Consider the following 26,423-nt stretch of genomic DNA (forward strand, 5'->3'; position numbering starts at 1 on the left):
TATGGCGGTATTATACAACATATGGGCGTCCAAACCCAAGGTCAACGCTCAACTTCCGAATTCCAAAATATTGCGTGGCGTTACCCAGTAGATTATAGCAGGATATATCAACCTGTCTACTCCCCGCCTCACTCTCCTCTCATGTTCCCTCACAGATGTGGACATCATGTTCACCCCCGCTCGCCCGCCATTGTTCCGACTCCCCTTCTCTCTCTTCGCGCCCGACCCCCTTATCCAAGTAACGAAGTCCCATTATAGGTAAGTTCGACCCGTACTCAACCTCTTGTAGCTCTTGGAGTAACTCCCATCCGCGAGCGAGACGACCGACGAGTTAGCGAGCGTCTGTCCGCTGAAGCGGCCGCGCCAGGGCGACTGGTTGGCCTCCTCGAAATAGTAGTGGTTGGCCGAGTTGGCGTAGGTCAGCCGCCAAGGGACGTCGAGCTCGCGGCCCTCAGGCCCTTGCCCGCAGCTCCCATACAACTGGCGTGAGGGCGGTGAGTTGAGGGCCAACGTGAACGCGTTCTGGGGCTCCGTCATGTCCGTGACCATGCCTTTGGCGGCAAACAGCAGATACATGAGGCAGCCGATGTTCAAGATGAAGACGATGCCCATGACAAGGTAAAACACACCCTGCCATGGCTTCTCGTAGCTCGACGCGTACTGCTGCATCTGGATGGTGGCATTGAAGCGCTCGTACGTGTCGTTGTCTAGTGTCGAGTTGGTGTAGTTCCAGAAGTGCCGGAAGGTCGACTGCTTGCTCCCTACGAGCAATGTGGAGCTGGCGAGCACGGATATGGCTTCTGCCATCGAAGGTAACGTCGTGGACAGCTCGGGTGTTCTCAGAATCAGGTTTGTAAAGATTCGCGCGTTGGAGGCATTGTTGTTTTGGACGCCGCCGTTGATGTCCATGCTGAGCCGCCACTGGTCCGCAACGTTACGCCAATCGGTGCTCGGAACAGGAGAGAGCGGAGCGTCTGGTTTGTCATGCGAGTATGAATTTTGGTCGTCCGGGTCGTCGCAATGGGCCGCCATCTTGGAGCCAGTGATGCCGGAAATGCTGAATTCGCTAGAGCATTGCGGCGACAGCCAGGAGCGCAGCTCACAGATTGTATAATCACCAACCGTTTTCTTAGGCGCTTTAGCAAGGATATAGATCGAGTCTGACATATATACGGTGGTGTTCGTTATCATATTGTATTCTATGGGAACCTATTTTGTCGTAAGTGATGTGTGGTTTGAGATGTAATACGAAATAACCACTTACCATTGGAAAGATGGGTGGACGACGGCCATATTTCGGTCCCCATCTGAAGATGTCATCAACCGCAGTACGATTTAACCATGTCTTATTGCCTGCACGGGGTACATCGTTCAGCCAGGCAGGATCAGCCATTTTTTGATTCGGTATCTCTGAATCTTTTGTTTTCGCACCCGGCCATGAGGTGTAGACGATTGGGTCAAGCTCTTTGGGGGACAAGTTTACACACAGAGTGTTGACTACTGGCGATACAACACTGGCCTTGATGTGATACTCGCCGACACCCGAAAGGTCGCTCGGCTGCAGGATCTTATTCCTGTGATTGGTAGCCGCCTCGTAGACACCTGGGTGAGGCATGGCCAGTGTAACATTGTTGATAATGCGCTTATGCTCCTCGAAGAGTTTAGCGGGATCTGAAAACTCTATGTCGACCCAAGAGGATGTAATGGTTATGTTGTCATACAATATAGCGGTCCCTACCGGTCTAGATCGCATATCTGTAGGCGACGCCTTATCCGGATTCTCCCAGTCCTTCATGAACGAGAGCAGGTTTCGGTAGGACTGACCCGAATATTCCACCTCGACACAGGACACTCCGGCGTTGAGTTCGTCTAGGCTAGAAGGAATCGGCGTGGTGCAAGTGGATTTGATGTATTTTGGGTTGGCATAGGATGTCACGACGAGACCTTGCATTTCCTTGGGCTCCCAGTGACCGAATTTGAGTTTGGGGGCCACCATGGCATCAGATGCAGTGGTATAGGTCATACTTGAAACGGTGGCGAGCAGCGTCAGTATCCCTAGTAGTGTTTTGCCGGCGTAGGGAATGGTTTCCCAGTGCGACATGAGAGTCCCTGGCTGGATGGCCCAATTCCTCATCGTCATTTCAGATATGGTCATGCCCATCGAATTGTCAGTGAAAGCGCGCCGGGTAAGCACCTGTCCGAGGGCTCCCACAAATACAGTGACAAATGTCAGTTCCGTAACCTTTGCAAATATTGCTGCCAACAATGACGCAGTAGCCGGTGCCATATTGCCCCCGGTTGATACGAATTTGCCGTATCGGGGCTGAGCGATCGAGACGGCGAGCCATATACCACTCAGCAGGGTTGAAAGTACCGAAAAGAAAAGCAATTGACCGTATATCCAGCTTCTGCGGTTCATGTGCACGTCTTTCCTCGAGTGGCAGTCCAGAGGTGCTTGTGCTATAGGGCATGAGGTCAGCTCCGGTTTATTGATGAGAGAAGGCCGTAGTGAAGGTTATTTTACCATAGCGTTTGGATAAGCTGTCAGTCTCGTAATCTCTTTGTCGATCCTCGCGGTCGTCAACGGGGAATAGCAAGCTTGACCGCGCAGACGATGCGCCCAGATAGGGGTTACCAGCCGGGTCTGAGAAAGGATCGACGGGTTTGTCCCCAGACGAAGAGAGAGATCTTTTCAGTAGCTCTGTGAATCGAGTCTGTCGCTCACTTTTGGGTCTTGGGGCAGGAGTGGTGTCTTGGGTCTGCGCTGGTGTCTCGTCTTCGTGTGTTATCACGAAAGCCGGGGTGGAGTAGGAGGTGGGATCAATGCGAGCGGCCATTTGGGCTCCAGCATCTCCGGGACCGATAGGACTTGTGGCAGACGGTCTTCTTGGCGGTTGAAGGTAGCTTGGTGCGTCTATTGGCGGCGTCGCATTGATGCCTCTTGTCCCCAGGGGCGAGTAAGTCCTTGCTGGCGCAACATCAGCGAGATCGATATCGCCATCGGAACTCATCCGTTGGTAGGCATGACCCCTGGAGAAAGCAGAGGGCAGAAGACTGGATCGGTAGTCCTCACCTTGACTGCGAGAGGAGTCTGCCATATTTCGAAAGCTGCCTCGCTCTCAGCCAGGATAGCCCAGCCAGGCGAAAGGACGAGGGGGCTTGGGACGGATGCTGTGCCCCCAAGTTTTCCAAACCCAATTGGGGTTTTGTGGTTCAATTGGCTTCGATGTTAGCATCCAAAATAGAATAAAACGTCTGGAGCAAGCAGACCTGCTGTTCTAGGACGTGAGGGGAGCGTGATTGCTTTGGGCAGTGCAGAGCAAACGTTGAACCAACAGGTCGGGTCTGTCATGCTCTCCCCTCCCCTGCGGCGAGAGATGTGAGAGCACACGCCCATTGAACGGGTTTGGACTGGTCGCCTCTCGAATGGCGCGAAACTAGCACCGGATGCGCTGTTCTGGCAAAGCCAAACTCGTTGTATCAGTCCAGCTCATTTTCTGTCTTTGTTCCAGAGAGGATGTTGGATGGAAACAGAAGCAGCCGCTAACATCAGCGGGTGCTGTTCTAATTCATTAGCGGCACCTTCGTCCGATCGTCAGTAATCTAACAATGGGAAACAAACAAACGGCCCGTGATTGGCATGGCGCCACGGTGGAGGGACATGGAAATGGAATGCAGTTGGATGCCAACACCAGTGGCTGCGCTTGCATGGGCCAATAACAAGAGATCCGTGAGTTGATTACTGTGGTTGATGGTTGATTACTTACTATGTCTTCTGGATATTCTACTCAACTTTCGGGCAGCTATCTCCACTTTGTCACACGGAATTTCCGATTGTACTGCTTGCTGGTTTCAAGCGTACCAATGGCCCCAGATGGGTGGCCTTACAAGATCCCCCTGGACCCCGAAACCAAGATGCCCAACCTGTCCCGCCCTTTCGCCATCGCCATCGCCTGCCATGCGGTTATGGCCACAGTGCTCGTCATACCACTCGGGTGGCATGTCGATGACGCCCCAGCGTATCCTGCCCCGGCTTAGCTGTTCGAATAGCTCGCTGCTCCCGACCGGCCCGTAGTGGTGCTTGTAGGCCTCATACGAGTCGCTATCGCTGCGACTTGCGAGCGTGTGCTGCGAACCTTTTCTATCCACTAGTACCTGCATCTCTAGCAGACCGCTGTCCATTCGTAGACTACCCCCTACCGCGTCGCCCTCACATGCACTCGATCCCCTGAGCGATGAATAAGGGCCCCGCGACGACGTGGAACTGTGGGGGATCTTTCTTGGTGCCGATTCCGCACTGCTGTCACCGGGTACTTTTCCCGCCGTCGTCAGGGGCGACGCGTGGCAGGAAGCCGAGATGGCAAGCGAGTTGCTGCCGACGTTGATCATGCCAATCGGCATTTTTTGAAAGGAGAGGAAGAGAGGGATGGTGACCAGAACGCATGCGACGCATAGCAGGGCCATGAGGGAATAACCACTCGAGCCTATCGTCACTGCAGTGTTGGGTGGGAGAACACCATCGTTCCTTCCAGACGGGAAAGATGAAGTGCCATAGTAGCCTGTCGTAGACACGTCAGCAGCAAGTTAAAGTCGGTCGTTGCAGGCAGTGGTTACACTTACCGCCCTCGCTTATAAAAAGATAAAGCGTGTTCGACAGCAGCCAGTGCAGGAATATGCTCATCAGGATCAGTGGAATGCTATACTTGTAAGGAAGTTGTAATCTGTAGGTCGAATACTGCATTCCCCTGCGACCGAGTCAGTCTTCTTAGTCAAGTGTCAAGTCCGGGAGACGGAGTAGAGGGGGCCAGGTATACTGACTTTGGATCGGTAACACGAAGCGGGTGGTAGCCACCGGCGAAGCGAGACCACTCCCGTGCCATTTGCAGTCTTGTGAACATGGAATTGTAAGCGAGATAGCAGAAAGACAACAGCAGCTGGGGGCTGTTGGCAATCAGAACACCTTGCGTAAAGGTGTAACTCGTCTCGAAAAATTGGTTTTTATCGCTTTCGATAAAGGAGCCCCGGCTATATGGAGCTCTCTGTCAGTCCACTCACTCCTCTCGCTTACAAGTTCCTGGGGTGATGGATGAGGAAGAATACGTACAGTCCATTGCTTTTCTTGGTTTCGTTCAGCAGGTAAGCCGCGACGAAAATGCCGATGCCAAAGAGAAAGTAGCTTGTCAGCCAAACGAACCAGGGCACGACCGACCAACGTCGATGCACGAGTGCGCTCCATCTCCTGGGCGTGGCTGCCTCTCGGGGCCTCGCCTTCTCCCGGCCCGCTTCCCGCTGGCTCAGCATGCATCGCCCCGCTGTGACGGCATCCGGGTGACACAGGAAAGACCGGACGGCGTCGCCCAGGGTGACAAGCGGCTCGTGGCGCTGGGCGCCGAGGACATAAGTAACGACGATAGCCGCAGCCGTCTTGACGAGCACGCAGACGGAGACGGCGAGCAGCAGCGTGCTGGAAACCCCAACGTGGCAGATCCTGTCGATCGGCTCTGCCAGGCAATACTTGACGGTTAATTCACCGTCCCCCTGCAGGCCAGACCGATATGTGCCGTTGAGAGGATTGGTTTTATAGGAACTTGGATAATAAGTTTTCATATCTCTGAAGAACCAGTAAGTCCATGTATAGCCATCGTGCCATTCGAGAGGTTTCCGGTAATAAATCGAGTCATTTCTGGAGAACATGGCCGAAAGACAAGTGTTACTACATACAACTTCTTCGGGCGACTTGAATTCTGCGTACATGGCACACTGCGCCGCATACCATAGCGAGTTGGGTTCATCGGCTGGGACGATAGGGTCCCAGAATTCGGTCTGGTTGTCCTTGAGCTTCCAAGTCTCTCGGCGTCGCCATCCACCAGGCTTGTCGACCACGAGCATAATGTTGCGGTGCTCCCGGAGCCCATCACACAGGAGATACGTGTTGTAGCAGTCCTGCGCGCTGATGCGATCCCACTTAGCTGCCACCGACGCGACTAGGGAGATGTTGGCCATTCCCGGAGACTCGGGCGCCAGGGAGTCGGTTAGGTTCATCTGGTTACTGCCATAGTATGGAGTCAACATGTCAGAAATATCATCGACGCCCGAGGCCATCAGGCTGGCCCCGGGCGCAAAGTATTTGCCTCCGTTCGCGAACTCCTCGTTGGCTATTGTCAGGTGGAAATCCGAGGCGCGCTGGTTGGTTTGGAACACGGCGGAATTGAAGACGAGGTGGATCGGGATCGAGCTCAGCAGCAACACTATCCAGCAACACGTCTTGAAGCGGCTGACGACGAAGGCGTTGCGTACGCTGGGAACCCCGATGCCCAGGTAGGAGCCGCGGGCATGCGCCCTGTCGATTTCCTCGCGTGAGGGCGCGTTGAGAACTTGCATGAAGAAGTTGGACGAGGCCAACACGGCCGTCGACACCACGTTGATGAGCAAATGGAGCGCCACGTTGACCTGGGCAGCGCTCCCCCGTCGCAGGTGCCTTGGAAGAACATGCTGGCCTTCGACGTGCCCTTCGTGTGTGCGAAGGCCGCGATTGTCGTGCCAAGCAAGGCTATCGACATGGCCACGAGTACGGTGCAGTTCACGTTGGCGGCCTGCCGCCAGCCCGTGGCACTGCTGATACCAATGTTGAGTCGGTTGATATCCATCATGTAAGGAGGGCCTCTTCAAACCAGCAGCGAAGACTATCCCCGAGTATTGCAGGAAATACATAGTTTGCGCCTCGGGGAGAACAGGGAGCCAAACGAAAGAACGTTGAACATCTTGGCTTGTTACGTGTGATATGATTCAAGCGACAAGCAGGGGGCTGGCTGTGCCGCATTCAGTGGAGGCACTCTAAGTGTAGATCAGCACTTCCTGCACATAACAAATGACAGCACCGTCAGCAACAAAGGAGCAACGCATATGAGAGACGTCATCTGTAAATATGCCAGCGTCGATTGGGTCTCCGGCGCTTGGCCTTCCAACGCGAAGGGCAGGTGGGTGTGTTTCATTGCTAATCAGGATTATACCAAGTCTATATATAAAAGCAATGCGAGAACTGAAGACAAATGTAAGACATGAAAGATACAGCAATGGTAGGATATGGTATTTTGCTTACCAGCTTGATACTGCTGTTATAGTCTTTTAGTTATACTATAATGAAGGACGTGATCACTTCCTCCGATGAGTTCCTCCGGTAGTGTCTGACAGTACAATAATATTATAGCCTGATTGGACAGTGATAAGCGCCGCAAAACTGGCTCACTTCCGCTTTCGTGGATGGGTCTTTTCTAGCGTAACAGCACCTTTTTTGAGCCATTCCAGTCATGTCCAATGATATGCTCGGCGTTGATGGATATCCGACAAGTGGTTACCGATCAGATTGAGGTAGGAAGAAGCAGTGAGTCAGGAAATCACCGGTAGTAGGTGTGGAGTGCTACTAGTACAGCATGCGCAAAAGCAAGTCAATTGGGAGCATCGTGACGCGGTATGTAAATACGGTATGTCGTGCAGCTATTCCCACTTAAACACACCACATTAAATAGCCTGGGGATGTCCCCGCTGCGGGCCTTCGGTGTAGTTTGCAAAAGCTTCGACTTGACGCGGGGCTGGTTTCAATCCCCTCCCCCTCCTCCGGCCTCCGAGGATCGGGATCCTGGGGAAAAGCTTCGACCCGGGCTGCCACCAATTGCTTAGCCGAGCTTAGGCAAAAAAAGTGACTCTATAGCGTGTATAAGAGACGCCTCTCCTCTTTTGTAACTTGGATGACATCTATTGAAGTTTCTCATGCCACGCTGCCTCAGCCACTGTGCATTTGACATACTCAATAAGTCATCGAGAGTGCTCCATCTTCTTCACCGTCATCCAAATCCCCGAACTTTCACTACTTCGCCAACCGCCAAGATGCGCATCCCGTACACTGCCGATCCCCCACCCGCGGACACGAGCGCCGAAGACCTGCAAATCGTCGAGCGCGTGCGAGCCCGCCGCGCGCCGCGCCCGCTGCAGCCGCTGGACCTGGCGCTTCTGCACGCGCCGCCCGTCGCCGACGGCTGGAACTCGTTCCTGGGCGCGGTGCGGACGCGGACGACGTTGCCGGCGTCGGTGCGCGAGCTGGCCATCTCGCGCGTGGCCGTCGTCAACGGGGCCTGGTACGAATGGGGCCACCACGCGCCGCTGGCCGCCGAGGCGGGCGTCTCGCAGCGCGCGCTGGACGACGTCGTCAAGGGCGTGCCCGGCGAGCTGACGGACGCCTCCGTGAGCCCCGAGGCGCGCGAGGCCGTCGGGCTGGGCGCTGCCGAGTGGGCGGTGCTGCAGGTCACGGACGAGATGACGCGCCACGTCAAGGTGCGGGACGAGACGTTCGCGGAGCTTCGGAAGCACTTCAACGAGAGGGAGGTCGTCGAGGTCGTAGCTACTGTCAGTGCCTACAACTGCGTCAGCCGCTTCTTGGTTGCGCTAGACGGTAAGTTTTGAACTGGATTGAAACCCCGTCACAAACTCTTGGTAACTAACACACTTTACAGTTGGTGAGAAAAATGGAGCTGGACCGGATGACGTCCATCATTGAGGTTGCAGGATTGTATGTATCAGTTGTTCGTAACATTTTCATTGTATAAATCTACTCGATGTAGTATGTGCATCTATTATGCTTCCAAGATTTTGCGACTTTTGGTGAACCTGCTCCCGTCACATGACTGTGCCATACATGAATCCTCCGTACCTCCTGTGCAACCTAATGATGCTGTGTGTCAAGGGCAATGCGCTGATGCGTTGTGATGTGATGTGATGTGATGTGATGTGGTAGGGGTCAGAGAAGGAACTGTGCAAATGCGAGGATATAAAAAAAGGGGTGTATAAGGGGTATCTAAAATGTCAAAGTGAAGTGAAAAACAGCTGCCCAAAACCGGGCAGGTCTGTTATAACGTAACGTCAATGCATACTGTCCTAGAGTGCATTATCATATGAGAATCGTCGAATACGGTCATGTCGTTAGTTATCGTTCGTCGTAAATGGTTTTATCATCATGGGGATTTCTTCTTTTTCGTTCATGATTGTGTATTCCGGGGTTCTTGGGAATCGTGTCCGCGGCGATGATGGCGGCGTGATCTTGTCAAACCCCCGTGGTGGCGTCTTCTCGAAATGCCGGGAAGGCGTCTTCTCAAAAAGCCGAGACGGCATGCTTGCGGGGGAGGGAGGCGGCGTGCGTATTCCCCGCATGGAGTCCTCGATGGACTGGTGCCTTTTCTTTAGCAGAGGCGACTTTTGCAGTTCTTCCACTACGCCGAGCCATCCTGCCCGGTGAGGCGGTGTGGTCTTCTCGGTGTGACCTATCGCCGACGTGGTGAGTCGCCTCAGCAATGGCTTCTTCTCGTTGATGCTCTCGAGTAAGCTCTTCCCGTGAGCGGTAGCCGGCCTGGGCTGTTCTCGCATCATGGCCGCCGTCTTTTCGGCGGCCCGGGAGACTGCCCTCTCAACCTGCTTCTCGCGCTCTCCCGCCGCCGAGGTGAGGACACCCATGTGGACGACGAGGAAGCGCATGCGCAGAAGGTCCAGCCTGCGCACGCGCTCCTCCAGCCCGGTGCGGTGCCCTGCCCACAGGAGGCGAGCACTCCACTTGAGCGCCGCCCCGTCCTCATTGACCAGCAGCTTGTTCAGATCCTCGCGCAGGTCATCGCCACTCCTCTGGATCTCGCGGAGCAGACGACCCAGGCGCATCTTGTCCTCGAGCCGCGGCATATGCGCCACATCGCGGTCGTAGCTGTCGTTCTCCTGGATGGAGAACTCAACAGCGTCGATGTAGGTGGCAACCTCGCGCGGCGCCACGATGTAGGCGCGCGAGTAGCTCACGACATACTGCGCACCAACCACCAGGACACAGGTCCATATGAGAGTTGTAGGTGGGCCGTTCATTGTTGTGCACAAATGAGGATCTTCGCTATTGCATCTGCCGGGCTCATGATCGGATGGAGGGCTGCTGGTTGGGTGGACGTGGTGCTGGTGGAGGAGGAGGAAGAGGAGAAGCGGGAGGAGCTGGAGGAGGTAAAGGAGAGGAGGAGGTGGTATAGGTGGAATTTCAAGTTGTGTGTGCGCGAACAAATAAAAGTCGAGTATACGGTACCTAACTTAGGGAGGAGGATGCAGGAGGGGACGGCGCCAGGTGGATGACGTTCCTTCTTTGTATGTACGGTACCCAATACCCCATCGAGAGATCGAGCACACTTACACGCTCGAGGGCTGGGGTTTCCGTCCACCTGCATCGAAGAAGAAGGAATTCACCCTCATCTGCCAAGAGTACGGGTGGTACGGAGTAAAAAGTTGCTATTTAGCGGGTAAGTGGTGATATCGTGCCCCGACCCGACCCCCCTGGTAGGCCAGTTAGCCAGTAGCCAGTAGTAGCTGCATTCTCGTGCATGTTGTCCCCTCCCTCCCACACTCCTCACCTTACTCTCAGCTCACTAAAATACCTGGCCACCGATGACCCGACCGAGACCAAGTTTTTTTTCTTCTCCTTCCTTCTCTTGCGACCTGCATGCCTGCTTGTCACGCACTTGTCACACACATTGTTGGGCCGTCGATGAACGGTGGTTGCTGCTGCTGCTCAATGTTTCTGCATGTGCCTTGCACAATGTTGTGCTAGCATCCTGCCACTCCTGCTTTGCCGCCAGTGCCAGACCGCATCCCGCATCACATGGCACTTGGCCGCTTGCCTGTTTAGTGTAGCGCTTGGCCAGCCGAGAAGACTCTTGTCTCGTACATCTTTGAGCGGTGAGTTTCGCAAATTGTTGAGCCGGCTCGAAATCCCGGGGGGAATGCGGAATTGCGACGACTCATAAGCAAGAACGCGGAGAGCAAGGAAATTACGAGGCGCGTTTGCGCCAATGTTCTGCAGGAATAACAAACACGAACCAATCTTTTATATAATCAACCCGTCATATTATGAGAAAAATGTTTCTCCCCCAACATTCTTGTTCTTGGAGTATTCCATGGAAATCTACGGGTGGCCGCGGTGCGCGGTAGGGTGTAAGCCACATGGTCTAATAATAAACCCGCGCTTACTTTGTATAAGTACTCTAGTACCTACTAACCTAGCACTTACACGTCAAATTCCCGTGGTGCTCAACTCAACCCTATAGGTGAATTCCACCTCGTCTGCCTCCTACGCCGCCTTGCGCAACACCCCCATCTGTCGTCTTGATCTTCACCAACGCTGCCGCGGACAAGCTGGTGGGGCTAGGTGCCCTCGCGCCAGCCATCGCCCGCCTCAAAACCTGGCATAGTGAAGGTGATGGGGCGGCTACTGTTGCTGAAGCTTGTCCGTCCCCGCGATAGGCCACCTTAAGGCCGAGGTCGATACGTATACCGGATTTCCATGTGGCCGAGCAAGAAACCTCTTTCTAGGGCCGTTTCTATCCCCTTGGGTCCATCCACGAGAATTCGGTCTCAGTCGTCAACTCCGTCTCTGGCGGTGCCGCCCAGGGGGTTCAACTGCCACTCTTTCTGATCCGTGATTTATTACATGAAACAGGACAAATTTTGCGTTGCGAGGCCAGAGGAAAACGTGTCCCATTAGTCTATGAAGGACTTGTCGTCCTCTCCAGCCGGCCTTCGCAGCGTAAAGTACAGAGCAACGTCAGTTTTGCTATGTTTCAAGTCGAGGACGATCCGGGAAGTTCCAGTTTTGGAGACTTATCAGCACCCTGTTTCCACTCAGTCCTGACAGTAGAGGACTTACAAGCATGTCACTGTTTCAAACTCGAAAAACGTATAGTAGCTTAATGCTATAGCGTGGCCAAATGCGAGGGAACTTGGCTTCTGCTTGTTTGTGTATTTCCAGATGCGGTTCGTCAGGGGTTCTGATTGGAGCGTCTAGATATCCATCCACCTGTAGGTCTAGAGCCAGCTGCGGCCTACCGTACTCACATTTTCGTCATAGCTGAGGAACCTTACGAATCGTTGTCCAGTCCAGCAGACCTGGCAGATTCATTCCACGTTGATTTCCAGAAGGAAACATACATGCGCTACTGCGTTGCTACCGTCCCTTGTCAGTCGACTAAGTTAAGGTTTCAACGTCAGCCCAGCCCAGCTCGACCAACCTTATCAGATCTTCGGATCTCGAACCCCGCTATTTTCATTTTCGAACCCCTCCATCGCCACAAACAGCTGCACACATATACGCAAACGGTCTTCGGCCAACCCGTTCCCTCCATAAGGCCTATCGACACCAAGAGACCCCCCAAATACACCCACCATGGCCACACCCGAGCCCGTGGCCGCCATTCAGCCGCCGCCCCCTCCGGCAGATGCCACACACGAGTTCCCGCTACCCCCGATCCTGCAACGCTCTGCCTCGACCGCCGAGCTCATCACCCAGGGCGCTGAGGGCCGTCTGTACCGGACGACCTGGCTGGCCCCCGACCGCTTCTGCGCCCTGAAGCACCGCCCCAGCAAGCCCTACCGCCACCCGACGCTGGACGCCCGGCTGACGCGGCACCGGATCCTGTCCGAGGCGCGCATCCTGCAGAAGTGCCGGCGCGAGGGTGTCGCCGTGCCCGCCCTCTACGGCATCGACGAGTCCCAGGGCGTCCTGAGCATGGAGTGGGTGCCCGGCCGCCCCGTGCGCGTCGAGGTCAACGAATACCTGCAGCGGCGCTCGGGCAAATACCCCGGCCGCGCGCGGGACTCGGTGGCGCGCGACGAGGAAGGGGCCGCTCCGCTCGTGGGGCTCATGCGCCGCGTCGGCGAGGCCGTGGGGAAGCTGCACAAGGCGGGCATCGTGCACGGCGACCTGACGACGAGCAACATGATGGTGCGGCCTTGGGAGAGGAACAAGAAGACGGGGCCCATCAACGGAAGTCATCAGGAGGACGACGACGACACGGAACATTCGCTCGAGGGCGAGATCGTCGTCATAGATTTCGGCTTGGCCAGTCAGGGCAGCGCCGACGAGGACCGGGCCGTGGATCTCTACGTCTTGGAGCGCGCGTTTGGGAGCACACACCCCCGGGCCGAGTCACTGTTCCCTGTGGTACTGGAGGCATACAAGGACACCTTCAAGGCAGCGTCGGTTGTGCTAAAGAAGCTTGAGGACGTCAGAATGCGTGGCCGCAAGAGGAGTATGCTCGGCTAGACCAGAAACGAAAAGATACCCAAAGTCAACAATACGAAGAAATGGCAAAAGAGACATGTATGCAATGCATAGAGGCTGCATTTATCCCGCTTCAGAAACGTGCGTATCGCAATAGACTTTCTATATATATATATATATGCATGCTATTAATGTTGTATATCAATGCTGCCCGCATACCCAAAAACTCCGAGTGTCAAAACGAATCCTCAGAAAAACTAAGCTACTAGTTCTGCGCCAGCAAAGTAGCCTTTGTTCTCAATCACACCACGGTCCTTCACGAATGCGGTGTATTTGACCACCCACTGCGGGATGAGTTCGCCCTTCAGCCCGTTCTTGTCACTTCCGTCCTCTGAGAGAACACCAGCACCCTGGAGGCCAGGACCCAGAAGCTCCCGTAAGGTGCCGCTCGGTAAAATGTCGGTGCAGTCGCCATGGGTCAGCAGCTCGATCCCCTTCTCCTTGGCCAGCTGCGCCAGCGGCGGCGGCACGTTGCAGCAGTTCTTGAGGTTGATCTGGTCGACGGCGGGCAGGGTCTGGACCTGCTCTATGAAGCGCGCCAGCTTCTGGCTGCCGAACTCGGCAAGACCCAGACGCTGGATGGCGCCCTGTGCGTGAAGCTTTTCCAGGGCGGTCCAGGTCGCCACCTCGTCGGCGTCGCTGCCCATCTTGGCGTTGAGTTTGTCGGCCTCCCACTCGCAGTCGCCCTCGAAGGAGATGCCCGGGAACGACGCAATGAGCAAGTCGACATCGGCGACACCGCCGAGCTCCTTCTTCACTAGACGCAGTGCCTCGGCAATGTACGCGGCGCGCTGGTCGACCGGCGCCTCGGGCAGGAAGAAGAGCTTCACGGTGATCTCGTACTGTGACCTCTCTTCCTGCAGGCCGGCGCCCGACCACTCTATGCGGGGTATGTAGATGGCATCGCCTTCCTTTTCTGTCCACGGCAACTCTGAAACGTTGTGGTGGCCATTAACGCCATTTCCGTTGGTGTGACCGTTGCCGTTGCCGTTGCCGTTTACGTAATCCTCGTGGGAATGTCCGTTGGTGCCGTTGGTCGTGGCAGCAGGATAATCTTCTCGAGCAGCGACGAAGTTGCTGCGCAGGGAGTTGGTGAGTTCGAGATTGGAGCGGAAAATGCCTGGTTTGCGGATGATGCAAGGTCCGCCAGAGATGATATTCCTATAATTCCACGCAATTAGTAATGCCGAGACATCTCAATATGCAAGCGGCAGGTCTCGGAAAACTTACCCTGTCGACAAGACTATCCTCGTCATGGTCGCTGGGACTTTGGACCTTCTCTGCCGATTGTAGTATATCCTCTCGAGGTAACAAGGACGACAATTCAGTGACTATCAGAGGAGGATGCGCAATAATGTGGTGTAAGAGTAGTCCTTCGTGCAACCGATGATGGTATCGCGACGTGGAGGGGTAAAGTACTCCCTTGTCTAGACGCGAAAAATATAAGTTGTCGCAAGGGTCCAAGTGGGGTCGAAGATTTGTACAGGCCGACAAGAAATAGTACGATGTTATATTAGGAGGAGTATATGTATGGTCAGTTTCTGGGAGTTGTTGTGGAATAAAGCAAGCAGTCGACTAGAGAGTTGTTGGAGACGGAGAAAGCAGATAACGCAGATAGTATATCAGCGAACAAAACGACCGTTGACCATGTCGTTCTCAGATCGACGGTACCGTCGGCAGACACTACCTTATCTAGTTATTGAATGCAAGGACTTGCCGGCTACTTTCTCCTGTCTCTAGAGCCCAGGAGCCCACAGCACCTTCAAGAGCCGGATGGAGATCATGAATAATCATGTTGATTTGTAAAGGCCCACTTGGACAGGCTTTGTTTGAATCATGGGCCTGGCTTGCCTGGGAACACACCATGGCATTTGATGGCACGAACTAGTGCAGCCAGCCATGCTGGCTTGTGTATCGTTTGGGCCAGCCGCATGAAGCAGGTCGTCTGGTGGCAAGCGTTCCGGTTGGGGGTTCCGGACGTGTCAACTTGAGTGGTGTGCAGGCGTGTACGAGTCTGAATGCTATGGCCAGTGATAATGGCATTGTTATCTCACGAGTCATAAGCCTATACATATATTAGTAGGTGCTCAAACTTTAGACACCTGCCTTTTTTTCTTCTTCAAGTCTCGAGTGAATCTGACAACCACTGCACGCTGCGGCCTGTGCGTTAGTGTGCAGGAGTCGGTTGCCATTCATCGCAAGGAATGGTAATCGGAGCCTCATCCCAGTTGGCTGCATTCACATATCCTGTAGATACATACACATACATGCATGCATGCACCTATTTATCAGACGACGCTCAATAAATTGATCACATATGGCATTCTAGATGAACGGGAGTTTGGCGGGGTAAGGGGTCGGAGGGAAGGAGGGGCAGCACGGAGGATTGGCACCGCCCAGCCGTGCCAGAGATACCAAGCCTTTGTACCTGCCACTTGTGATGACGCCCGGACATTTTGAACCCTTTGGGACAATCGTGATTGCTCCCCTAAACTGGCCGTGAGTGTCGTGGCCAACCAGTCTAGAAAGGAACTCGCTGTCCAAATCGGGTCCCACCGTCGTTTTCTCTGCCAGCTCACATTAAAACTCTCCCTCGCCGAAGAGGACCTATCCGCCGCCTTCCCCTCTCTTCTCGTCGTGTGATGTGAGAGCATCATCATGGCTATCAAGTATGGCTTCATCTTTCCATCCATCCAAAGTGATGCAACCCCGTACTAAGACCATGTTGACAGCTACCTGATCCTGCTCTCGCGGCAGGGCAAGGTGCGCCTTGCCAAATGGTTCACCACCTTGTCCCCCAAGGACAAGGCCAAGATCGTCAAGGACGTCTCCCAGCTGGTCCTCGCCCGACGCACCCGCATGTGCAACTTCCTCGAGTATAAAGACACCAAGATCGTCTATCGCCGATACGCCTCGCTGTTTTTCATCGCCGGCTGCGACTCGGACGACAACGAACTCATCACCCTCGAGGTCATCCACCGATACGTCGAACAGATGGACAAATACTACGGCAACGTGTGCGAGCTGGACATCATCTTCTCCTTCACAAAAGCCTACTACATTCTTGACGAGCTCTTGCTGGCCGGAGAGCTGCAAGAAAGCAGCAAGAAGGCGGTGCTACGGTGTATCGGGCAGCAGGACAGCCTGGAGGACATGGAGGTAAGCCCTGTCGCCTGTTCCTTGTTTTGCCATGCAGCATTTCCTACTACTATCACGTGTGCTGGGACTGACGCGTCCTTTCTCGATTCAGGTCGAGGACGAGGTTACCAAGATCATGTAGAGTGCATCAACAACATGTATAATACCAACGGTCCAGCACGGCACATGGGGACGTCCCGACACAGCGGACAGCAGGCATTTTCACAGACAAGATTCTTGGTCATGGCTTGTGCTAATGAACGGTCTCTGCTCGATGTGACCACAGGCCGACGAAGATATCAAATCATCTTTGAAGCAGCACGGACTTTTGTGAAGTCCTCGGGGAGAGACGGACCGGCGGCAACTCCAAGGGATGCAGTGCAATGCGCCCTTGGATATCTAGAGTGTCGCAGGGAGAAGAGAGGAGAGCGGCAGGTCACCATGCCACAAGAACCTGTACAACAGGATCTATTTATCAGTGGAATAAAAAAAGACTTTCGTGATGACCATCGTTGAGCCACATGCCCCCCAAAAGCGCCCATCGATTTGTTTGTTTCCATGAATCGCCGCAGCTGTGGAGATGAGAATGCGCACTCCCCCTATGAAATGCAATGACCACCCAGACCAGGCACATTGACAACACCTAACGGATTGGGACTCGGAAGACGCACCAACCAACCACAGCACATGGCGGATTGATATGCTGATTCTTGAGTTCGATTATTAGCATGAGCGCACTTATTTCACCCGAGCCACCGACTAATTACGAATCAACGAGTCCGTCTGCAGATTGACGATGCGTTGAGGTTCGATGACAGGTGTTGTTGTCAACTCGTGGCCCTCTACCGGAAGCCGATTCGCTTACAGGCCCCCGAGGCCCCTCCAACTGGGTAGGCTAGCTCCAATGGCAGCGAGAGTTTAGCTGTTGAGCCCAGTAAGCCATCCACACCAGCTCGTCCAGTACCCGTCCGCGTCCCCGACACCGACACCTCAGGCACTCTCTCGCTCAACGGCTACCTAAGCATTACCTGACATCCCCGTGCGCCCTGCCTTGGTTGACGTGCGAATCCAACCGTACCCCACGCAAAGCGACTGCCAAGGTCAAGGCGGGACATGGCTGTGTCTGTCTCTCTCCTGTTTCTTTGGGAGCACCGAAGCCGGGGAGGAACAACGCAGGCATAACGTAGCGTCGAGGTAGCGCAACCATGCAAGAGATAACGATCCCCCCCCATCCATCCCATCAGCTGATCAAACAGCACCCGCATGATTCCCGTCAGTCCGATTACGACTTCACTCCCGCTCAGGTATCCCTTTGTCTCCTTTCGCCCAATTCCCGGCTTCTTGTCTCGCAGCAAGCCAACCACTACCAACAACCACCACCTTTTTACTTTCGAACCTTCAGTATCCGCATTATGTCTTCTCGCCTCTGCTAGGCGACATCGTCTAGCCCGTTTCATTCTATACTTGACGCGCAGGGACCGAGTCAAGTGTGTATCACCTATTCGCAGCAATCGCAATAGGGACACCTCCACGTTTTAGACATACGCATCATCACTACCGACGGCTTATATTCAACAGCCTGATTGCGCCTGGTGCAGCAGCGCAACTTCCCGATTTGACCCAACTGGACTGTTCGTGGTTATTTACCTCTTCTTCACGCAGCATCGACACCGCCTTGGACGATACCTTTCCCCTTCCTCATTTGAAACAAGTAACGCGCGACGTCATTAGCGCATGAATCGCCAACGTCGCGACAACCACATTCCATCAACCATCACCACTTGCGACCAGTTGTAATCGTCGCGTCAACATCTTCAATATGAAGGTTCGTATGCAGACCGTAGATCCTCGGGCAGCACTTTTGCGCCGTCGCATCCGCTAACATGCAATCGTGCAGTTCCTACCTCTTCGCGACTTCGACACGGTGACGTCGGCCCTCAACTTCCTTACTTCGGACTGCCGGGTCAGCGGAGGCTGTGATCTATACACGACGAAAGCAGCAGGGACCGATAAGAAGCTCTACAAATCCATTGATCGCTCGCTTGAATCGCGCCATGAGGCGCTTCTCAAGTTCGGTGCGAGCCTGTCGCCGCCGCAACGGGAGCAGATGGCCGCGTCGCTCAATCTGTCGCGATCAAGTCCGTTCGGCTCCATGTCCGAGATCTCCAGCAGGCGCACATTTGCTTATCTCATCGCAACCCTCAACGCGAGCCATCCGGACTACGACTTCTCCACGTCTTGCGCCCTGCGGACTTCCGTCGGGAGAAGTCGTTACAAAGTGCCATGGCCACGTTTGACAACACAATGAGCAATGCACGCCCGCGCGGATCATCGTATCTGGCGCCGAACCTGGGCTCTTCGTTCCGCTCGTACAGCACTTCCCCCGCCGCCGTAGCTGCGAATGCCAGCCTACCCATGAGTAGCCCGGTATGGGGCCCCCAAATGTGGGCTATGGTAGACAAGGAGATGAAGCTTAAGGACTGCACCTGCTTCTCCTACCAGCCCTCGGACGATCCCTTTGACGGCGAGGAAGCGGCCATCTGGCGCGTGCATTACTTCTTCTTCAACAAAGCCCTCAAGCGCGTCGCCTACTTGTACGTCCGCGGTGTGCCGGTGGTCGTGAACTCGCCGGCGCTGCAGCCGCACAGCGCCAGGCGCGGTAGTAACTCGTTGGCCAAGCGCCAGGCCGAAGCGCAGATGATGGCATCGTCTGCCGACGGCGCCAGCAAGCGAGCCAAGTACTGGCTGGGCGATCAGTACGCCGACCGCGTCGTCGCTAGCGAGGATGACTACGACAGCGACGGGGCGGACGCCGTCATGTGGGACCCCGATGAGGATATTGACTTTGACCCTCTTACGGAGATGAGCAAGGACGATTCGGACGATGACTACTTGCAAAGTGACGAGAGTGACGAGGAGGCGGATGCCGGCGCTGATGAGGGAGAATCGGTAGCCCGAAGCCCGCAGCGCGGAATGAGCGAAGATATCGCTGCGCGCATGGAGTTGGACGTGTAGAGGGATATGTATTATCTCTCCCTTTACTCGGTCGCACTCTGCCCCTCTCCCCCATCAACGTTATCATTTCGAATGGTAATGTATGCCGTTTTCATTCTTTCCTTCTTGTATCAACTACGATGACAGGGTTGTCATGGCGTTTTGAACGGTCCTCTGGCCATGGGTGACGGCGTGTGATGAGACGCTTATACCCATTTTCCCGCAGCTCGGGAATTATTGTGTCTGGCCTTGGTTTTACGTTGTGGCTTTGCCGTTTTTGTTTTGCTCCGGGCTCCTGCCGACGTGAGGAGAGCCTCTGATGAATTGATGATTTCTTGCATTTGGTCCAATTGCGCGCAAGCTATGGAAATGAGACGAAAACGTTCCTTCGAGGGTTCGGTTCCCTCTCCATACCCATCTTGCCTTCAAACGTTGTGGCCTGGCCTGGATGGTGGAAGAGTGGCGCGCGGTCGGCGTCTTCGAAATGATAATGATGAATGCATTTCACAATGGGGAGCCGAACAAAAACCGCCGGGGAGCTGGTCTGGTTGCACATCGCGCATAACAATGTTCATAGTTTTTGACTTTGAAAAAGCAGCAGCAAATGACATGCTTAAACTCTCACCTATTTTGCTTATACATTGAACTAAATCGTTCGAGATATGTAGGTGACCACTGCCATGTTTGTGATCTAGGCCTGCTAGAGGATTTACAGCACCTGCTCCTCCTGTGTGTGCGTATGCGTGTATATATATTGTGAAGTTGATTGGGTGGCTTGGGCACGAAGTTTCCATCCGCCTTAGTGTTCCTATCAACCAACCCCCTTTCCCAGATAGCGACCGTAGGTTGAGAAACCGGCTCAAATACTCACGAAAGTCTAGTCTTTTGGCTTAAAAGGCACACACGGAGTCCATTCTTCTCATTCTCTCATTTATTATGACGCTTTTTCTATCCCTTCATCATCCTAAGTAGAAGTAATAGTTATTGGTGTTGGTGTTGTAGTCAAGAATATCCTCTCTCCATTTTGCTTTCATTGCAAATCCCACGACGAGTGGCAGCTTCCTCCTCTCTTTTGTCTTTGTCACCCCCATCTCCAAACCAGGAAGCTGGTTGAGATATGTTTAAGAAAAATGAAGACGAAGAAAATAGAAAAGAAAAAGTGGAATATGTAGAAGAAACAAGGGATGAAAGAGACCCTCGGGGTCCATTACAATACGCAGTATATGATAGAAAACAAAAGACACGTAACCCCGAATAAACCAAATCCCTTTGCAAGCATTCGTCGACATACCGTTCCGTAACAGTATGGAAGCTGCTGGTGAAGAAAACAAACGCCACTACGCCTGCTATTGTACGCCTCTCCGGCGATTGCAGATCCTGTTCCGTGTTTGCCGGGTGCAATCGTAGCCTTCCTTTTCCTCCTCTTAGAATCTTGGACAGCAACTCCACCTCGCTCAAAATCGCCCCCGAGACCCATGACGGAACATCAAAAGCATACTACTAAAATACAAAGGACGGGTATAGAGCATCGCTGACTAGTGAAATACGTGGCATAGATAAAGGCCGAAAGGGGAGATGGGGAGGCGTAGCTGATGGACCAAGTGAGTGAGTGAGTGAGAGTGTCGTGTTGTTATATCATTGTGTCTCGTGGGTTGCAGCAGCTTTCTGTTATAACCCGTTCGTCGTGATGCCGTTGGCTGGTAGATGAGGAGTGGTTCCGTTCATCAACCCGTTCTCGTTCTCCTTGTGTTCTGGCTTTTCCTTGACCTCCGGTATTGTTTGTGAAGTGGGCACCGGCATCGGGGTCCTCTCAGCAGTCGGGCTCGGTGTCTTGCTCTTTACCGATGCCGTTTCTGGCTCCTCGGGGATAGTAGCAAACCGCTTTAGCACCTGTTTCAGAGCCGGCCGGCGGATAGGCTTAGCCAGGAACTCGTCCATACCGGACTCCATGCACTCCTTGACGTTGCTTTCTTCGGAGAAGGCTGTCAGAGCTACGATAGGGGCCGAGTAACCCATCTTTCTGATCAGGCGCGTGCTTTGTAGGCCATCGAGATTGGGCATCTGAATATCCATAAAGATAACATCAAAGTTGAGGTTTTTATCCATGTTCGCCTTGACCAGGTCGTAGGCTTCTTGTCCATCTTTCGCAATGGTAACGTCGTAGATGTCCTCGAGCTTAAGCATTCTGCTGACAACCTCAATGTTGGTCGAGTTGTCGTCAGCAACCAAGACTCGCAGTTTCTGGCCCGTCTTATTGGCCATGGCACGATCGATAGCCTTAAAATGCTCCTCGGTACTAGGCTTGGGAGCGGCTTGAGGATGCGCTGCAAAGAAGGGCTGGCTTAGGCCGACGAGACGAGGCTGTTGGTCCAACACTGTGGCCTTCGCTTCAGCCGTCGTCGTCTTTGCTGCCACTGCCGCTGCCTTTGCTGGGAGGGTATTACGTTGATTCTCCCCGTCGGCTGAAGTCACACTGGGAGCCCGGGACTTCATACTGCTCGAAGCTGTGCTGGAAGGTCTGAAATCGCCATGAGTTAGCGAAAAAGCCCAATATCTAGACATGGGTCATGCTTACCTATCCTTGGTATACTTCAGCGGGATGTGCATTGTAAACGTAGTACCAGTGCCCACGGTACTCCGCAGATCGATGTTTCCGCCCATCAGGTTGGCAAGTTGTTGGCAAATACTCAACCCCAGACCGGTTCCACCAAACTTTTTGCTTAGACCGAGATCGCCCTGTACGAAAGGCTCAAACACACGCTGCTGCATGTGGTCCGGGATACCAGGTCCCGTGTCTTCGACCTCAAACTCGAACATATACGATTTCGCGTTACTAGGCGGCGGCGTCGGCGATCGTTCGCGCACATGCACGTGCGGGGTGGCCTTGGGGTCCATGGGATTAATCGTGAGCGCGGTGCCACCCTTTGTAGTGCTGCGAATTTCCTTGCCCCTTTGAGCTGGCCGAGTGGTTGGATCCAGATCCCATCCTATGGCGCGTGCGTCCTGCTCGGCCTGAACCCTTTGAAAAGGACGAGGTTCGACTTTGGTCCTGGCGCTGCTCGATCTCGCCGACACATCGTATCCTCACTGAAACATTTCCGCCGGCTGGTGTGAACTTCAGACTGTTGCTGACCAAGTTGATAATAACCTGGAGAATTCTGTGCTGGTCGCCCCAAAGACACATGTCCTTTAGTCTGCCAGTCCCCTGAGGACCAATAGCAGGCAACTTTGGATCGATGATCTCAGTACTGGCCCGTTCGGGATTCTGGCCAGGGTCCATGTCCGTGCTTAAGAAATCCACCGAAAACACGATCTTACCCTCGCGAACCTGCTTGTCGAAAATGGTCAAAACCTGCGATCGAATGTCGCCCAGCCTGAATTCCTTCTCCTCGAGACTCAGTTGCTGACCGATCTGGTTTTTGGAAAAGCTCAGCAGATCCTCCAGAAGATGCAGTAGCAAGTCGCCCGACTTGTACAACGTCTTGAGAGACTGCTTTATACGCATCAAATCGTCCTCTTCCATACAAACGGCACACATGCCGAGAATACCATTGAGTGGGGTTTTCAGTTCGTGGGAAATGTTAGCAATGAACAATGTCTTGCTTTCGTTGGCTGCTTCGGCCGCCTTCTTGCTGATTTCAAGCTCGCTCGTCCGCTCAGCGACTTTCTGATCAAGGGATGTATATTGCTTGAGCAATTCATCGCCCATGTCGTTGAACACCGTCGTGAGCTCGGTAAGTTCGTCTGTAACCCAGTGTTTGCGATCATGTACCCTTCCGGGGATCTTGAAGACACGTCGCCTCGGATCGCTGTCGGGCACTGATGGCGAAGCTCTATTACGTCTCCTGCGTCGGAATTTCTTTTTCAAAGAAGAGAAGAAGCCCTTTTAGATCGGCTGGAGTGGCCTGTAGACGGCGGCATATCGGGGTCGTCCTCGTCGTCGTAGTCGAACTCATCCATGGAGCCGTAGCCAGGAGGCGCCACTGATTTCTCAGTTGCTGATTTGAGCCGTCGTATGGGCTGCACACTGAGATGGGCGCACGGAACTATCAAAAGAATGATGATACCGACAGTTCCGAAGACACAGCCCAGAAGGATTTTCCGGAGCGTATCTACTGGGCGATACGCTTCCGCTCTCTCCTTCTCTACCACCACTGTCCAGTTGACTAGGCTTGTTTGTGGGCGAGCATAGCCAGCTGCAACGTATATTCCTTCTTCATTCCTTATCGACAACATAGCGCTGGCGTTGTTGACGGCCTTGTTTCGGTCGGTAAACACCGAGAGCACCACGGGATAACTCTTCACTGGGAAAGCCGCCCTGAAGTTTCCCGAAACAATAGCATGGTCCGCATGTCTGTCGGCATAGCCCGGTGCTGGAATAGGCGGGAGCACGAATCTAACGGTCACGTCGCTGAAATTGCTCGCAGCAGGCTTAGTAGCGGTGGCGGGGAAAGTGTACCTATTGAAACGATTCCAGCCGGAATCCGGACCAATGATGAGGACGCTACCGGTTTCGCCCAGGCCTTCCCTAGACTTCATGATACTGATCAACGACGAAGCTTCAGCAACCATGGTCATGTAGCCGAGAATGTTCTTGCTGTCCGCATTTGACCGGATAGGGAGCGTCAGAGACATCAACGCATAGTCCGCGCTGAGCACGAGGGGCCCAAATATGAGGCCATCTGAAGATCCATCAATTCTGATATCAGGGAACGGCCGAGCATAAGAAAGATTGACGGCGGGCCAAAGAGGATCTTGCTCTCCCGAGGGGTAGTAGGTAATGTTCGGGTACAGGGAGGGAGGGTATCCCGGCCCATCGTCCCCCAAATAGACATCGGAGCCATTGGGCGCTTTGTAGGGAAGCTTGATTCGGTCAGTGCCAGAGGCTGTTATGCTGAACAGGCCGGTTGCTGAGCTGCCGGTTTCATTCCGAGAATACAGTCGAGCTTGCAGAAGATTCGTTCTGGATGACCCGGATCTATCGCCGGTGGTAAGCGCACTGAGCAAATCGCTGGCCGCGAACTTCCAGTTGGATTCGGTGTCGTTGCCCAGGTAGAATTCCTTCAAAGCATTCTGGATAAGAAGTCGCGTGGAGATGGTCCTGCACGTCGTCTGGATCAAATCGATTTCTGAGGAGACCTGGGCGGCCTTGAGGGAGGCCGTCAGCGACAAGGAGTCCTTCTCGACATTGGTGACGAAGTTGTTAACATAGACCCATGTCGGTATCGAGACGATGGCGAGTGCGCAGAGAACGGCGAACAGCACCAGGGCCGCTAGTTGTTCCCGTATTGCGACCCTCATGGTTGACGAAGGAGGGGACTACCTATGAGAGGGAGTCGGAGGATCGCCTTGTCCTATGCATCCTCTTCTGTTCGTCTGAAGGCCAGGCTCTCTTTTTTTGTTGTTCCTTTTCTTCCAGATCGGACGATTGCTGCAGTGGAGAGGGAGAAAGCGTGGGAGATGTGATTCCCCTCGTCCCAAGAATCAAAATATCGGAATCTACTCTCAGGCGATTGTCGATCCGAACAGCATTACTCGGGGCCCCAGATGTTGCTGAATCGCGGACGTTCGCAAGCTTCAGGGCGTGGAAAGGCTGAGGGAGGGATCGGCAAGGACGGAGGCTGTAGGCTGTAGGGCCAGCGAGCGGGAAGAATTGGCGCGATCTGGGAAACCGCTGTCACGCCAGTCAGACACGTGTATGTGCTTGTGCGTGTGCGTGTGTTGGACGATCGCTCTGCAGGGAGGGAGGAAGAAACGAAAGTGAAGAGAACGGATGAGTAAAAAAGAAAACCAAGAAGCCAACCTCCGACCACCCTTGTGATATTCGATGATACAGCACGTTGTTGTTGGTCACCAAACAAAAACAAGACGGAGAAGGAAAGGCAGATGGCAAGCTTCGCGCTCTTTGGGCCGGGTTGCTCACACCACTGGGCTGGACTTGGCTTGACTGGGTGGTTGACAACAAAAATGGACGAGACTGCGGGAAGAGGGGCGACTGGAAGGAAGGTCGAGTCGAAGGAGTGGAATGGATAGCATGCGCGCCCAGTGGGACGTTGTAGGCAGTAGGCCGGGGAGGTTAATTGCATGGCCTTACTTGCAGTACAACAAGCACATACACACAGGCTAACAGGCAGGCCCTTCTCGTGTCATTATTCGCATTTGATGTATGTACCTAAATCTCTACATACGCCTAGTGCCTAGAGCAAGCTAGCTTCCAGCATTCTCTACTGACAGGGTTGGGTGGCCCAGTCGGTACACCATATGGGGGATGGGGTGTGAGTGGTGGTGTTTGGAGCTAGTCAACAAGCTGATGAGGGCGGGTGGAAGTATGCAGCTGAAGGAGGAAAAGAGCCGCCACCCTATGGATCGTCCTCGAGACATCAATTGAGATCTCATGCATGCTTCCTTCCTTCTAGGCAATAAAAGTGGCCGGCGGCGATCATGGCTCAACCCGACGTCTGGACGAAGGCCAGGTCTACAGGTTGCAGGTTGGCATACAACACACATTGCCATATACATATACATACACGATAGATTACCCACACGAACGGACCACGAGAGATCGGAAAGAACCAGTATTATTTGAGTCTGTTTCGAGATCCCGCCGAGCCCGAACAGAACAATGGAGGCTCCCGCACTGGGGAATTCTCTGGCTGGTTGGTTCAAACTCTCCAATAAGGCGGAACTACACTAGGGAGCCGGCCTGAGTTGAGGGGGGATAAACGCGCAAGGGCCGGGCGTGCGCAGTGGGAAGGAAAATCAGCCAAGCAGCCAAGCAGCCAAGCAGGACTCGAATGATTACACGTATTCCAACCCTCGCCCGATTATGTAAATACTTACAATCCACACACAGAGCTTTTTGTTGTTCACCTTGATTGAATATCTGATTACTTCACATGGCGGGTATATCTCACCAGTGAAGCTGAAACAGCCACCACCACTTACTCACTTGAACCCTTCGTACATACATACGTTAGCCGAGTTCGCTCCATCCCATCTGCAAACTTCGGCGGCTACGCTGAAGCTTACCAAGCACCCGGAGACAGAGAGGGCTTTTCGGACGCGGCGTCAGGACGGAGTATCCATTACTCGTCATCGCTCTTTCGTCAGCGCCTCGGCTCTTGCTGAGAGAAAGAAAGGAAGAACACACGCACTACTTGAC

At 54.0% G+C, this 26,423-nt stretch overlaps 9 protein-coding genes across 9 annotated transcripts; 4 read left to right on the forward strand and 5 right to left on the reverse strand.

Annotated features, from left to right (window-relative positions):
• Positions 1 to 252: 252 nt before the first annotated feature.
• PG998_002242 (uncharacterized protein) lies at positions 253 to 3,098 on the reverse strand (the record flags this gene model as incomplete). The annotated part of the gene is made up of 3 exons (XM_066869060.1): positions 253 to 1,209; positions 1,265 to 2,460; positions 2,525 to 3,098. The coding sequence occupies 3 exons, from the start codon at positions 3,096 to 3,098 to the stop codon at positions 253 to 255; spliced, it is 2,727 nt and encodes a 908-aa protein (XP_066737475.1).
• Positions 3,099 to 3,852: 754 nt separating this feature from the next.
• Positions 3,853 to 6,711, reverse strand: PG998_002243 (uncharacterized protein; the record flags this gene model as incomplete). The annotated part of the gene is made up of 4 exons (XM_066869061.1): positions 3,853 to 4,559; positions 4,621 to 4,745; positions 4,819 to 5,025; positions 5,105 to 6,711. 4 exons carry the CDS (start codon positions 6,709 to 6,711, stop codon positions 3,853 to 3,855), a joined length of 2,646 nt encoding a protein of 881 aa, XP_066737476.1.
• A 1,173-nt stretch (positions 6,712 to 7,884) lies between these two features.
• Positions 7,885 to 8,551, forward strand: PG998_002244 (4-carboxymuconolactone decarboxylase family protein; the record flags this gene model as incomplete). Its single annotated transcript, XM_066869062.1, has 2 exons — positions 7,885 to 8,446; positions 8,508 to 8,551. 2 exons carry the CDS (start codon positions 7,885 to 7,887, stop codon positions 8,549 to 8,551), a joined length of 606 nt encoding a protein of 201 aa, XP_066737477.1.
• Positions 8,552 to 8,973: 422 nt separating this feature from the next.
• PG998_002245 (uncharacterized protein) lies at positions 8,974 to 9,894 on the reverse strand (the record flags this gene model as incomplete). Its single annotated transcript, XM_066869063.1, has 1 exon — positions 8,974 to 9,894. One exon carries the CDS (start codon positions 9,892 to 9,894, stop codon positions 8,974 to 8,976), a length of 921 nt encoding a protein of 306 aa, XP_066737478.1.
• A 2,338-nt stretch (positions 9,895 to 12,232) lies between these two features.
• PG998_002246 (uncharacterized protein) lies at positions 12,233 to 13,111 on the forward strand (the record flags this gene model as incomplete). The annotated part of the gene is made up of 1 exon (XM_066869064.1): positions 12,233 to 13,111. One exon carries the CDS (start codon positions 12,233 to 12,235, stop codon positions 13,109 to 13,111), a length of 879 nt encoding a protein of 292 aa, XP_066737479.1.
• A 215-nt stretch (positions 13,112 to 13,326) lies between these two features.
• Positions 13,327 to 14,385, reverse strand: PG998_002247 (glutamate-cysteine ligase modifier subunit; the record flags this gene model as incomplete). The annotated part of the gene is made up of 2 exons (XM_066869065.1): positions 13,327 to 14,290; positions 14,360 to 14,385. The coding sequence occupies 2 exons, from the start codon at positions 14,383 to 14,385 to the stop codon at positions 13,327 to 13,329; spliced, it is 990 nt and encodes a 329-aa protein (XP_066737480.1).
• Positions 14,386 to 15,787: 1,402 nt separating this feature from the next.
• On the forward strand, positions 15,788 to 16,409 carry PG998_002248 (putative clathrin-associated adaptor complex ap-1 small chain sigma1; the record flags this gene model as incomplete). Its single annotated transcript, XM_066869066.1, has 3 exons — positions 15,788 to 15,798; positions 15,862 to 16,288; positions 16,380 to 16,409. The coding sequence occupies 3 exons, from the start codon at positions 15,788 to 15,790 to the stop codon at positions 16,407 to 16,409; spliced, it is 468 nt and encodes a 155-aa protein (XP_066737481.1).
• Positions 16,410 to 18,086: 1,677 nt separating this feature from the next.
• PG998_002249 (uncharacterized protein) lies at positions 18,087 to 19,282 on the forward strand (the record flags this gene model as incomplete). The annotated part of the gene is made up of 3 exons (XM_066869067.1): positions 18,087 to 18,092; positions 18,165 to 18,502; positions 18,577 to 19,282. The coding sequence occupies 3 exons, from the start codon at positions 18,087 to 18,089 to the stop codon at positions 19,280 to 19,282; spliced, it is 1,050 nt and encodes a 349-aa protein (XP_066737482.1).
• A 1,647-nt stretch (positions 19,283 to 20,929) lies between these two features.
• Positions 20,930 to 24,562, reverse strand: PG998_002250 (Histidine kinase; the record flags this gene model as incomplete). The annotated part of the gene is made up of 4 exons (XM_066869068.1): positions 20,930 to 21,779; positions 21,837 to 22,248; positions 22,304 to 23,094; positions 23,175 to 24,562. The coding sequence occupies 4 exons, from the start codon at positions 24,560 to 24,562 to the stop codon at positions 20,930 to 20,932; spliced, it is 3,441 nt and encodes a 1,146-aa protein (XP_066737483.1).
• Positions 24,563 to 26,423: the final 1,861 nt, after the last annotated feature.

The sequence above is a fragment of the Apiospora kogelbergensis genome (genome assembly GCF_038363985.1).
Source record: "Apiospora kogelbergensis strain CBS 113332 chromosome Unknown utg000001l_segment0_segment0, whole genome shotgun sequence".
Lineage (NCBI taxonomy): Eukaryota > Fungi > Ascomycota > Sordariomycetes > Amphisphaeriales > Apiosporaceae > Apiospora > Apiospora kogelbergensis.